Genomic DNA, 13,505 nt, shown 5'->3' on the forward strand with positions numbered 1-13,505 from the left:
ACCCCTGCTGGCCCCTGGTGACAGCTGCCAGGAGGGTGTGCTGCTGTCCCTGCCACGGCGCTGTGCGTACCCCCCTCACACACCTGGGTCAGGACGGCGGCAGGCAGGTCTGATAAGGGGCATCTGTCACTAATTACTTGCTCATCAGGCGGAAAAAGCACTGGGCCGAAAACAAGTGCCAGGGTCAGACACACCCGTGGCCCCTCCGATCCTGGAAGGTGGAGGCAACACTGCTCACCAAGGGGACCCGAGCCTCAAGGTGAGCCTGTCTCTGCAGGACCCCACTGGGAACCCTCACTCAGCCTCCCAGGAGTCAGGCTAACAGGAGTCAGTCCCCTTGCCCTGGAGAGCTCCGGGTACGCTAGCAGAACCAGGCAGGGGGTGGTGGTTGGAGCTCTGGTGAAAAGCGGCAGGATGTGAACGGGCTTCCGCCACTCAAACACCAAACTTGCAACCAGGGCATGAGCACGTGGGCGAGATGCCCGTTTGCACAGGGGCATGCATGGTAGTCTGTAACAGCAACGTACAGACGCACATATATGCACACACGTACACTCTGCGTGTGGACAGCCCAGAGGCCCGTCGGTGCCACGACTCAGCCACGCACTCAGCTGGATAAGGTAGACAAACTAAGAAGGTCCATCAACGGCGGCCAGGACGTCAAGGCCGGCCCAAAGGCTCCCTCGTGGGGGTCCCTGGCTACGCAGGGGGCACGTGGGACATGGGAACGTTTCCACTGTGGTCCTGGGGCTGGGGTTTGTCATCTGAGCCGTGCCCTTCTAAGGACAGACTCATTGCAGCCGGTGGCCAAGGACTCGGACTCTGAGGCAAAACCACCTGCTGACCCTGTGAGCGACGCTCTGCAGCTGCCCGGTCCTCTTTCCCAAAAGCGAGCACTTAGATTCTGGGTGAGGACTGTAAACTCTCCCCTGAAGGCGGACAGCATCCCTCCAAGACCTGACGGGAGCACGTGGCCGCGTCTGCACACACAGCGTGCACGCACACACCAGGGTGTTCCGTGAGAACTGCCTGAAGGAGGAAGAAGCACTCGCACTTTTAAGTAACTTTTTCTTAATCTGTCACTGAAAGAAGCGCCCATGAGTTAGATGAGGACAGCGTGGGGACCTCTCCTGGCTGCCCTCCCGTCCCAGGGGAGAGGAGCGGGCACCGGGGGCCACGGGGGCAGCAGCCTCCAGCCCCGACGGCAAGTCCAGCACCCCAGAGCCCGGGGCCGCCTCGCTCCACCACGGTTCTCAGCCTCGACTTTCGGGCAGCGCTTCCTGGCCGGAAGCAGAGTCCTGCCAGGCGCTGGTCCCTGGCTCGGCGCGGGCGGGGCGGGCGGTGTGAGGCGGATGGAAGCCCGGAGGGGGGACGGCTCGGCGCAGAGAGCAGGCGGCCGGGGCTGGCCGTGCGCCGCTCGCTCCACGTGCAGCTGTGCGGATGCTGCAGGGGAGCCTGGCCTCGCAGGCAAGATGCTGGACAGGGCACAGGTCAGGGAGGGGACGGACGAGAAAGGGCAAGGCTGACCACGCACGGGGAGCCGCCGGCCCCACAGGCCCGAGGAGGGGCTGTCCTCTGGAGACTCTGAGTCTCTGGGAAGAGCAGGTGGGCTTCCGGACCCAGGACACACCCCAGAATGGGGGCGGGAGGGGCGTCGGTGATTCTTCTGCCCACCCTCCCCCAACCCGTGCTAAGCCGAGGGCAGGAGGTGGGCCAGGAGTGAGGCTGGCCAGCCCGGAAGTGGCCTGGGAAAGCCCTGGAGCCACGCCGGCCCGGACACCTCACCCTCTGGCCGGTGCAGGCCACGGAGCGGCTCCCCGTCCCGTCTGCTCCCACAGCAGCCAGGGGCCACCGCAGGTCACTCCTGTTCCCCTACCCGCCCGGCCTCCGCCCAGCTTACCTGTGGTGAACCTTGGTTTGGCGGGGGGCTCCTGCACAGACATGGGGAAGGTGGCGGACGCGGGGGAGGACTGTGCCCGGGACAGAGGCCGGTGGCCGCCGAAGGACACGGGGACGCCGGCGGCCTCCATGGACGCCTGGTAGTTCCTCAGCTGGTGAATGCGCTGCTGCTCCAGGAGGGCGGCTTGCTGGGGGGCAGACAGCCGCGTTGTCGCTTCAGGGCGCCTCCCGCCTCCGGGCGAGGGGCTCTGTGTGTCCCCTTCTCCCAAATCCTCCACCCGACCCCGGGGACCTGGGCATGCTGCTCTTCCGCATCTGTGGGGCTGTCACTGGCGCCTTCTTGTCCCCTAAAGGTCCTGGCATCTGATCAAACACTGTCTGTGTTTTTGATCAGTTAATAAGTCAGTCCCCCTCTGCCCCCGCACTGTTATGCAATAATCGGTCTTGGGCTGATCTGTAGCCTACAGACCTGATGGAAAAACCTCCCTAGGGAGTTTAGAGCCTGCGTTCAGCCAGACAGCAGGTGCGTAAGCACCACAGTGGGCGAGGGACCAGGACCCCGAGGCATCGCTGCTGCGGAAGGGCGTCACCCCAGGTCTACCTCTTCTGTCCGCAGGATAAGGTAGGCGAGGACCTGGGCAGGCGGGGGTGGAGGGCACACCCCCGAACCCCCTTGGAGGGCACTGTGCCCCCCAGCCCCCGCCCCGCGGCTCACCTGTCTGAAGAGCAGCTCCTGCTCCCTGGGCTGCCGCTGGCCTGGTTCCGCCTCCCGCGGGGGCTCGGCCTCCTCGTCGTCACTCTCGACGGGCTCCTGCTTCACCTGCACCCCCAGTGCGTGCACCTCCTTCTGCCCTGAGAGCCGGTCCAGGAAGGGCTCCTCCAGGAGGGCCTGGTGCTCCCGCAGCTCCTCCTCTGTCTCCTCAGGGTGGCTCTCGGGCTGCCGGGCCGGCTCGCTGGGCTTGGGGAGAATCTGCAACGCAGAGGGGGCGGCTGGAGCGGAGCGCGAAGGATGCGGGGTGAGAGGCTGTGGGACAGGAGGCTCGTCACAGAGCCCGTGTGTCGGGAACAAGGGGGGCGACCACGGAGGGAGGCTGTTATCCTGGGCTGCGGGATCTCTCTCTCTGTCACACGCACGCGTGCACGGGTGCCAGGCGCTGTCCACGGTGCTGAGAAGGACACTGCCCACCTGGTACTGATTATTTAGCACCTGTGTGCCAGGCACAGCAAAGTGCAATGGAAGGCACAGGTGTCAACCTGCCCGGGGTGAGGCGGGAGGCCCCCAGCTCCCTCCTTCACGGCCACAGCCGCCAGGAGAAACCACCTGGGCCTCCTCCACCCCCCCCCCCGAAAGCCTGCCTCTCAGCACCTGTTGCCAAGTCTGGGCTGCGGTGAGGACCCTGCCTCCCGGCAGACAGGGGGCAGCAGGCGGCACCCCCGCTCTGCTCCCGCCTCTCGGCCCGCTCGCCCTCGGTCCCCGGTCCACCCTGCCTGCTGCCTGGCACCCCGCACTCCTTGGCAATGTGCTCCTTTCTCTGCTAGAAATCCCACTTGCCGGCCACCCTCAAACACAGGTGCCCAGCCCAGACCTGGCTCCTCATTTCCACACCCACCACCTGGCACCTGCTGGGCATCTCAACACGGATGCCCCGGCTCCCACTGACCCACCCCCTTCCCTGCCTGCCGAGCCCTGTCCAGCCCCGCTCATCTCAGCTGTCTCCCCACCCTCATGGTCCTGCTCCCGTCCTGCCTTGGGCAGCCTGCGTCTCCCCGCTACATGACAGCCAGGCCTCCCGCGGCCCCTCTCCAGCCCCGTGTGGCAGCGACAGCTCTCAAGGTGCCCAGCTGACCGTGCCCCGTGCCACTCCCGAAACGCCTCCTCGTGAGCTTGCCCTGTCCACCCATCACCGCCCCCTCCCGCTACGCTCCAGCCGTCCAGGCGTCAGTGCACGCCCCCTCCCTCCCGGCCCCCTGGGCTCGGGGCGGACGCCTCGACTCCTCTCAGGCCCCAGGCCTTCCCGGGGGCCCTCCCACGTGTGCCCGCACCGGGAGTCACTGCCGTTCTGCAGCTGCCGATCACACATCCACCTTCTGGAGCCTGCAGTTCACGGGAGGTCAGGGGCCCTTTCTGACTTAGCCACACAGCACGTGACGGCTGTGCATCACGAGCTCCCCCACGTGACGCGGCAAGAGAGGGGGGCTTCCAGGGAGTGGGGGTCAAGGCGGAGAAGCGAGCAAGGCCGGCTTCAGGGCAAGCGGGGCCGCAAGGGAGCAAGGTGGCCGGGGACGGGTGGGGGCCTGGCCCCGAGCGGGTAGACCCGCTGGGGGTTACCTTACTGACTGGCCCTTAAGCTGTTTGTAATACACGCCAGGGGCACGCAGACGGTGAAGGCCAAGCCCTGGGGACACTGGGCCCTTTCTCACATCCGCCACCTCCGGCAGCTTCTCACCAGAAAGTTCCGATCCAGCGGAACAAGGCGGCCAGGGCAGCGGGGGTAGGTCAGAGCCGCTTCGGGTGAAGCCGAGGCAGCCAGTGGGGAGGGAGCGGGGGCCGGGGCGGGGAGCAGACAGGCTCCAAGGGCCGTTTCAGGGGCACAGATACACGGCACCTCACACCCAGGGGCCTGGATAGATTACAGTGCATCCCAAAGGCGCTGAGAATCCGGCAGGATGACTTTGAGATTCTCCCATCCCACCGCCTCCCCGCACATCTGAGCCTGTGAGGCCCTGTGCTGAGCCTCGTGGCTGGACAGCCGATGGCTCCCAAGTGGGGAAGGGGACAGGACAGGGGGACCCGCCTCTGCCAGCAGAGGGCGCTGAGCCTCTCCCAGGCCCCGCTGTCTCCCCAGGGGCCTGGGAACCTCAGCGCAGGGCACTAGAAGCCTGGGCTTTAGGGCTGATGATGGGGACAGTTTCTGCTGTCCCCAGGGCCAGATGCAGAGTCTGACAGGGAACAGGGTGGGACTGACCCAGTGGATGGCTGTGACAGCAGAGGGATGGGAGGGGAGCCAGGAAGGGGGGCCGGCAGCTATGGGAGTGGCCCTGGCCCTCAGGGAACAGGTCTGTGCGCTGGAGGCTGAGGACACAGTGGGGGTCGGAGGGGGGAAGACAGGGGGCAGGGGCGGGGTGCACATGGGTGGGGGCACGGCCACCAGGGGAAAGACGCGGGGCCGGGGCCTCCAGAGGACAGTCCGAGGAGCAGACGCTTAGAGCAGGAGGCAAGCTTCTTTCTGCTCCGGGGCAAACTCCCACAGGCTCAGGCTGAGAACAGGGTCAGGCAGCTGCCTGCAAGGAAATGACCTTTGGGGGCTCAGCCAGCAGCAGGGCGAAAGGGCAGCAGACGGGCTGGGTCCGGGTGCACATGGAGACTCCTGGGACTCCAGGCTGGGGGCCTGAGGACAGCTGCTGCGCTGAGGGGGACAGGCAGGCAGCGCGGGGACGAGCCCAGCCTGCAGAGGCTGGAACCCCAGTGCGGGGTGACCTGTGAGGGGCACTGAGTAAGGGAAGTGGGAGGCAGGCCGGGGCTGGAGATGACGGTCAGGCGGCACCGGGCAGGTAGGAAAGGGGGCTCCAGGCCAGGCCTGTGGGGCCAGGGTGGCTGAGGGCCGAGGAGCAGGCACTGCGGGGGGGGGGGGGCCCTGAAGGTGACTCGGTGGCGCCAGGTCCCCAGACGGTGGGAGCAGGTGTCACAGTGCCAGGGAGGCTGCTGAAGGGAGGTCCCCAGCAGGTGTGCCCGCTCCCGAGGACGCCAGGGCCGCTCCAGGGGTGAACACGCCAGGGAGAGGCGACAGAGGAGCAGAGGGTCCTTGTCCCGGAGGAAGCCGGGCTGTGGCAAAATTGAGGCCACGATCACCGAGGAGAAAGGAGGGGCCCCGGGACGGTGCCCTTGGGGACAGACGCTCAGTCCTTGTTCTCCTCCAACTCTCGCCTTTAAACTTCACGCCGCAGAACAGCCTCAGGACACGGAGACTCCACCTGCTCCTCGCTGGACGTCACCAGACAGAGGGGTGAGGAGGCGGCGCGGGGGGGGGTCCTCCCGCCGACCCCCCGAGGGCTGGTCGGGTTGCGGCCGCCTGACCCAGCCTGGCAGACGCGCCAGCACCACGCTGTCCCCGGAGCCCAGGAAGCCACGCGCCTGGGAGGAGAGGGGTGGCTTTCGTAGCTGTGTCTGCTGCATCCCAGGATGAACCTGGTGACCGAACGTGGTGCGGAAAGGCACTTCTGACTCATCGGTCGTTCCCTTGACGCCACGCGCAGCCTCCTTGATCTGATTCGGGTCCAGCTAGAGGAGAACCTGTCTGCAGGCGTCGTGCACGAGGCTGACATTTGGGAAACGCCCGTTTCCCTGGAAAGTGCCCCGACGTGGAGGAGGGCTGTCCCTCAGAGCGCCACAGCAGCAGCTGGGCCCCCGCAGGGACCTCGGGGCGGGCAGGTGACCATGGGTGTGGAGCCGGCCATCAGGGCCGCGGTGTCACCCTGGACGTCGGTACGTGGTCTGCGGGCTGAGTTCCACTTCTTTCCGTGAACGACGGGAGGGAGGCCTCGGGAAGCGAGGTCCGTCCTGGGCCAGTGTGACGGTGCTGACATTGGCAGCGACACAGCAGTGAGCTGGACAAACTGATCGGCTGGGCCTCTGGGGCCCCAGGCGTCCCCTCTATCCATTAAACGTGAACAGGAGGAAATCCATGCGGGAACAGCGTTCCTAAAAGCCAGACGAGTGTCCAGGGCCAAACCACAGTGGGGAACAGACCGGTGTGTAAAGGCTGGCGGACACGCTCTCGCGAGGCCGCCCGAGAGAAAGAGGCCCAGTTTTCACATTCAGAGCTGAGGCTGAACGAGCCGTGAACACGCCTGGAATGGCCGTGATCCCGGCAGCCAGGGCTTTGGGCCAGCAGGATCCGAGTCTCCCAAGACGAAAGGCAGGAATACCGCGGCTAGATGGCAGTGGACACGACGGTCAGCTCCCTGGACAGTGTGCAAACGCCTCAGTCGGCTGTCCCTGGCTACCCGACCAGGGGACAAGCCCAGGGCGCTCAGCCAGCTCCTCAGTGGTCCCGCAGAGGGACAGCCCACGCGGGCCGACGTGCTTCCTACCTCCCTGAACCCCTCCATCGCTCAGACAGCAGCGAGGAAGCAGCTGGCGTCAGAAAGGTGGTGCCAGGTGCCCTGGACTCTTGGCAGTGAGCAGGTGCCTTTCCTGCCCGAGCGAGGGGCCGGGTTGGGCAGCTGCCCCCGTCCTGACCCCGCCCTGTGCTGTCTGTCTGGTAGGGGAGCCCGTGGGGCCAGGGAGCTCTGGGCCACGGGGTGAGACTGTTTTCCAGTGCCTGGTGGGCAAGGGCCCAGGCTTGGCCTGCCCTGAGCATCTGGCCTGGGCAGCTGGCCGTGCAGGAGCAGGGCCTGGGGGGGGGGGGATTCCTGGGATGGGAAGCACGTGGGCAGATCTGGGCCACACTGGCCACCATCTGGGGGGATGGGCTCAAGGCGGTGCCCCTGTCCTGGGCGTCAGGAAGTCAAAGCTTTAAGCCCCTGTGGGGGCTGAGCCAGGCTCAGTGCTGGAGTGGCCCCACTTCCACAAGGGCCACTCTGCCAAAAACTCACACCTGCCACAGGCTGGGTGTGCCAAGCACTGGGGATTTACCCGGGGACAAGGCAAACTCCATCCTGGTGGGTGGATGTCCCAGCAGGGGAACCAGCCGTGAGCTGGGGAGTGAGGGGCGGGTACGGTCATGACGGACAGAGGACGAGGACGAGGACAGCACTGGGCAGCGGTTGTCACGGGGGCCAGGGGCCCATCGAGAAGTGAAAAAGCACGAGGCGGGAAGATGCTACTTCTTTAAAGACGTGTCCTCTGCCCACCTCCCAGGGCGGGCTGGGACCGAGGGGCTGGCAGAGTCTCAGCTAGAGTGGTGACACCCAGTGCCCCCAGCCCCGTGCCACCTCGCCCCTGCCAGGCACCCATGCCTGATCCTTCGGCGTCTCATCCACGCGACCCCCTTGCTCCTAAGTTCCTCCCCACCCTCCCCTCCCCGGGAGGCAGAAGAAGCTGAAGGCATCCGACCAGTCAGACCAGGTGACGGGTTCACCTGCACGAGGGGAAGAAGCAGGTGGGCTTTCGCGGAAGGACCCACGTCCAAAGTCAGGTCTGCTGCTCCTGGTCCGCCGGAGCGCTCCGGTTTCCTCAGAGTCCCCGAGTCGCCCGTCTTCCCAGCCTCTCCTGTCCTAACAGCCTGACTGAGAGGTGAGTCAGGTGCTACACCACTCAGGCTACACGTGTAACGCGGTCGTTTCCGGTACGTGCACGGAGCCGGGCAGGCACGACCACAGTCCGCGAGCAGAACCCCTCCGTCGGCTCCAGAGAACGCCGTGCCCCAGCCCCTGGCACCGCCCCGCCCCCGCCGGCTGTCTGCGCAGCTGTGGGTTCGGACTTTTCAGGCAAATGGAAACACGCATGGTGTCTGGGTCTGGCCTGGTCCACTCGGCACCGGGTTCACCAGTTCATGGGTGTATGGGTTTCGCGTTTACCCACGTGTGGCCTGCGCCAGTGCTTCCTTGCTCTCTGTGGCTGGATAACGTCCCGTCGTGGGGACGTGCCACGTCCTGCTGACCACTCACTGTCCGGTGGGCACCTGGGCTGCCCCTTGCGGGCGGTGCTGCTGTGGAGCACGTGGTCCAGGCCTGTGGACTCAGCTCTCGTGGCAGATCCCGGGGGATCGGGCCACTGGGTCTTTAACTTTCGCAGGAGCCCCTGGGCCACGTTCCAAAGCACGTGTGTTACTCTCCGACACAAAGATGCTTTATTTCACACGTCAGAGTTGAAAACGGCTACTGAGAATGACTTTTTTCCTGTTTTAACAACCAGCGAAACGGTGCTAACCTTTCCAGAACTTCCCCTGGAGACGGGCTGTGACCCCCCAGACTTGGGCGGGGGATGGAGACCCGGCACACGCTGGGGCATACGCCCCTTCACAGGTCCCTCCAACAGGCGGGCAGAGCGCAGGTGCCAGGGCTGGGGGCCCCGCGCCTCTGCACCGCTGGCGGCCTGCTGCGGGTTTGCCGAGGAAGATGAACATCTGAAGACGCTCAGGGAAGCCGGGGGCGGGGGGAGCAAGCAGAGTGAGCCGCCTGGTGACAGACATGTGCAGCTGCCCCGGGGACGCGGGGACTGACCCGACTGACCTTGTTGAGGTGCAGCTGCTGCTGCTGAAACTGCTGCTTGTGCTTCTCCAGGAACTGCTGGTGCTGCTGCTGGATCACCAGGTGCTGCAGGGCCTGCGCGTTCTGGGGCAGTGGCGCCGACTGCGTGCGCCCCAGCGGGCGGTGCTGCCGCAGCTTGTGGATGGACGGGGACACGCGGTCCGCCCCCACCAGGGACTGCGCGTGCAGGGGCAGCGCTCCCAGGCCTGCAAGATACCAGTCTGAAGATAATACGGAGGAAAAGGCGCAGAGGGAAGAGGAAGAAGAGAGGAGGGAGAGGCGGGTGAGTGACGGCTGGAGACCACGGGGACTGCACCCGCCAGCCCGGCACCGCCTCCCGGAAGCCTGCCGGGCCTGCTCCAGCCCGGTGAGCTTCCCGGCCCCGGCTTCATGCAGAGGCCGTCCCCTGGAGGCCACTGCTCCTGACATCCAGGTCCAGCCATAAACGGGGTCTGAGTGGCCCCAGCAACCTGCCCTCAATGGGGCCAAGGCCGAAAAGCTTTGCCCGAACAGCACTGTGGGTGAGGAGACGCACAGGCCCAGCCGAGGAGGGGGCTGTGGTTCCGGTGGCTCCAGAGGCTTCTGGAAGGCCGGCGACCGGGCTCCTCGCTGACGGCCACAGAAACCAGGGCGCGAGGAAGACACCGACCGCCCTCAGGGATCAGGCCTTTTTACACACAGAGGCGTTAACACCACGCGCCCTTCTGACGCCCACTGTCAAGATCTCTGTTTCCAGCAAAGGGTCTGGCCTCAGCTGCCCAGGAAAAGGGCGGCCACACCCACCCCTGTCTTGACCGAGAGTCTGAACTGAGAATCGACACGGGCAGGAGAGGATCTTGTTTGAATCTGAGTTTGAATCTTGTTTTAAAGAGCAACCGCCTCAGGCGGACAGCCTCCTTCAGCATCTTCCCTCCCGCCTCCCTTCCAGGCATCGGTCGTGTCTTTCAAACAAGTCGTTAGTTTGGAGAGTTTACTGCTGTCCCCTGGTTCCACCAGCAAAGGGGTAAGACAAGCCCTTTCAGCCCCCAAGCGTCTGTTCCTTGGCCACCGAAGGGGGAGAAACGCTAACGGCATCCCAGGCTGACAACGACCCCAGACCGGGGCGTCTGGCCGGGAGAAGCAACAGGTGCCCTGACCACGTCAGCTCTTGGCTGACCCGACACAGGCCACTGTGCTCCAGGGACGCGGGCGGATGGTGGAAGGGCCTGACGGGCGAGTGCCTGGGTCGGACACAGGGCTGCCCGGGTCGGGGGCCCTTTGGGGGGATCCTGGTCTGCTGCTGCCCCAGCTCTCCCCCTCATCCCATTCACCCCGGATGTCACTCCAGTGCCTGCAGAGTGTAAAGCCGTGGGGCCACCACACTCGGGACAAAGGTACCGATCAGCATGGCTGAGGACTGGACCTCTGACCTTCTGGCAGCAAACCGGGGGCTGGCCAGGGCGCTTCTGTGCCTAAGATGCCCCCATCATTACGAGGGTTTGGGATGATACCTCACAGTTGGCTGCTTTTCGGAACATACCGTAACATTTTTAAGCACGAGGGCTCAGTCGATTAGGATCGGACTCTGCCCTAGGTGCCCAGCTGCCTGCAGAGGCGGGCAGGGAGGTTGAATGGGGCTTCGCTCCTCCAGCCCGCAGCATGGGCAGAAGGCCCACCGGGCCCGGGAAAGGAGCCACGTTGACCGCAGAGCCCGTGCCAGGGCGCCCCCCGGGCACACACTCTGTTCCTCCTGGGGGATGGGCTGGGGGTGACGGGGCAGGGGCAGCCTCCCCGGGGTCCACGCTGGCACATGAGATGGTGTTTCTCCACCAGGCCAGCGGCGGACGTTTTACCGCTGCACTGGGTCCTGTCCAGATGCAGGAATCTGCCCGAGATGAGCAGCGCCTGCGTCCTGAGGTCTTACAAATCCACTGCCCTACCAGCCACGGCCAACATCTGTCAAGCATTTCAGGGGGGAATGAACCAAGCAGGACTTAGGTCTCAACTGGCAGAGCAGCACAACCTGGGTGCCTGGCTAGCATCCCAGGCTGCAAGCCCCATCTGGCCCAGTCAGTCAGCCTACTTGGGAGCTCTGGGATGGCCAGCTAGGTTCCCAGGAGGTGGCCACACTCGCAGCACATTGCTGAGTGGCCGGAAGCCTGGGTGACACAGCCACATCCGCCAGGCGCCCCCACCTGCCTCTCTCCTGGGCCCTTTATTCCACCTGTTCACCTGCGATTCCTACAAAAGTCTCAGGGAAGGTGCACGCCCCCAGGAAGCCTTCCCTGACTGCACCCTGCTGCAAGCCCAGCACCCAACCTTCTCCATGAGCCCCAACTGCAAAGCTCTCCGTGGGTCGGGGGAGTGGGGTGCCTGGCGAGTAGGAGACGCTGATCTGACAGCTCTGCTCGCCGGCCACGGGTGATGCACTGGGCAGGTGGCTGCCTGCTCAGGGTCGTGGCTTCCCTCCAGGCCAGGCTGCCCAGCAGAACCTTCTATGTGGAAGATACAATCCACATGCCTGGCCCACGTGTGTCCAGCCTGGGGAGGACTAGAGCGAGCAGCAAACACAGCTTCTTTCGGCCCTGAGCGTCCGGCCTGGGCCCGCTGCTTGGAGACTCGACCTGGGACCATTTCAGGGCCCCCTGCTCCTTTCAGGGGAAGATTCCAGTCTGTCGAGGGCGTCCCAGAGCTTCTGACACCGAGGATGCACAAGCCGCTCTGAGCAGGCGGCGCGTGGACCCAGGACCCCGCACCTTCCCCAGCAGGGACCCGCTGCCAGGCATTTGGGAAAGGACCTGGGTTCTAGCTCTGACACCGTCTGTCCACAGAGACCATCACCAACAGGCAGGGCTGTGGGCCGACCCCTCGGGAACCTCAGAGAACCCGCCAGAGCAAACCCGTGCTGAGTGACCCTCCCTGGCCCTGCTCAGACACCCCGCCTGGCACATGGTCCAGTCGCAGAGACATCTGTGCACCCACCACGCACCAACTGCTGCGTGGGGGGGAGGGAGGAGGTGGCCAGGGTGCAGACGAGACGGAGCATGAGAAGCTGCACTGCGGCAGCAGGACCAGGAGGAAGGCCGGGGCTCCTGGCGGGAGGTGGGTGCATGCAAGCCGGACCCAGTGCCGAGAGGGCTCTGAGAAGAGGGTGCTTCCAGAGGGCCCGTGTCGGCCCCCCGCCCAAGGGAGCCTCGTACCCTGTGTGGAGAGGAGGCACTGGGAGGCCGGGCAGGTGGCTGCCTGCTCAGGGCTGCAGCTTCCCTCCAGGCCAGGCTGCCCAGCAGAGCCTTCTGTGTGGAAGGTACGTTCCACGTGCCTACCGCCCCACGGCCGGCAGCCAAGGGAGCGTTTTCTAGGTCACACGTGGGCCTGAACCAATTTTCCCTGTGCTCTTAATTTGGAACTGAAATGTGAACGGCCACCCTGGATGGTGCTGCTCTGGACCCCGGAGGGCCCCTGAGTGGAGCTGGAGGACGCAGTGGGAGTGAAACTGCATGCAAGGGGCCTTCCCGCAAGAAAGACCCAGGATCAGGGTGGGGGTGGGGGCAGGGGGGTGGCCCGAGACCCCAGGAAGGACAGGCGGGGGCGGGGGAGGGACAGAGTGAGGTTGAAGGCCAAGCCCCGTAAAACTAAGAGCAACCACATGGACTGTAGGCACAGACGGCCGAGGAGGGCTCAGGGTCAGGGCTGCCCCGTGGCTACTCGGACTCGGTCAACCCCCAAAACCCGGGGGAGGCCGAGCACCACAGACGGGGCCTGGCCGTGGGATGGAGGCTTCCTCGCCTCCAGGGAGCCCATGGGCTCCATCACCGGAGTAATGCTTTTCCCTGCTGCGGGCCCTTCTAATACAACCGTCCCTTAGGGCGCATGTCAGGTGACTTCACTGAGAGAGACGGACCGCCCAGCAGAGCCGACTCGGCTGCATGGAGCGGCTGGCGCATCAGGGCGGCCGACCCGCTCGACTCCATGCACCTGCCACGCAGGTGGACGCGGTCTAAGGAGCCACCGCCTCGCGTGAGGGGGTGTGCACAGCAGTGCTGGGGGCCGTCTCACCAGCCCCCTTGAAGCCCACAACTGCCCACCCCAGCGGGGCCTGGAGGGCACTCACCTGTGACCAGGGGTGTCTGCGCGGCCGGCTGCTCCAGGAGGACCATGTGCTGCAGGAGAGGGTTGTGGGCCGTCCCCGCGTCCCGGTCCAGGGGAGCCGCGCTCAGGTAGGGGGAGAGGTGGGTGCCGGGGAAGAGGTGGATGCGCTGCTGGAGGGCGGGGAGGGTGAGCCTCTCGGCTTCCTGCTGGCCCGCCGCCTGGGGAGGCAGAGCGGGACGGGGGCCGTCAGGGCGACAACGTCCCCCACCCCCGCAGGCCCGTGGGCAAGCCGCTGGGCTTCCTGCTGGCCCACTGCCCCCTGGGGAGGCAGAATGGGATGGGGGGTG

General features: G+C 65.6%; 1 protein-coding gene across 6 annotated transcripts in view; it reads right to left on the reverse strand.

The window, feature by feature from the left end:
* The window catches only part of HDAC4 (histone deacetylase 4), a 279,030-nt gene that overhangs the window by 43,678 nt on the left and 221,847 nt on the right, over positions 1-13,505 (reverse strand). For 3 of the 6 annotated variants that reach the window (XM_021075899.1, XM_021075896.1, XM_021075898.1), the window contains 4 exons: positions 13,181-13,376; positions 9,073-9,296; positions 2,615-2,869; positions 1,901-2,087 (listed from right to left, as the gene is read on the reverse strand). In XM_021075899.1, coding sequence (XP_020931558.1) covers positions 1,901-2,087; positions 2,615-2,869; positions 9,073-9,296; positions 13,181-13,376 — 862 coding nt within the window. Of the gene's footprint in view, positions 1-1,900; positions 2,088-2,614; positions 2,870-9,072; positions 9,312-13,180; positions 13,377-13,505 lie in introns of all 6 variants that reach the window. The other 3 variants (XM_021075897.1, XM_021075895.1, XM_021075900.1) reach the window with 1 other exon arrangement.

Source organism: Sus scrofa, chromosome 15, assembly GCF_000003025.6.
Source record: "Sus scrofa isolate TJ Tabasco breed Duroc chromosome 15, Sscrofa11.1, whole genome shotgun sequence".
Lineage (NCBI taxonomy): Eukaryota > Metazoa > Chordata > Mammalia > Artiodactyla > Suidae > Sus > Sus scrofa.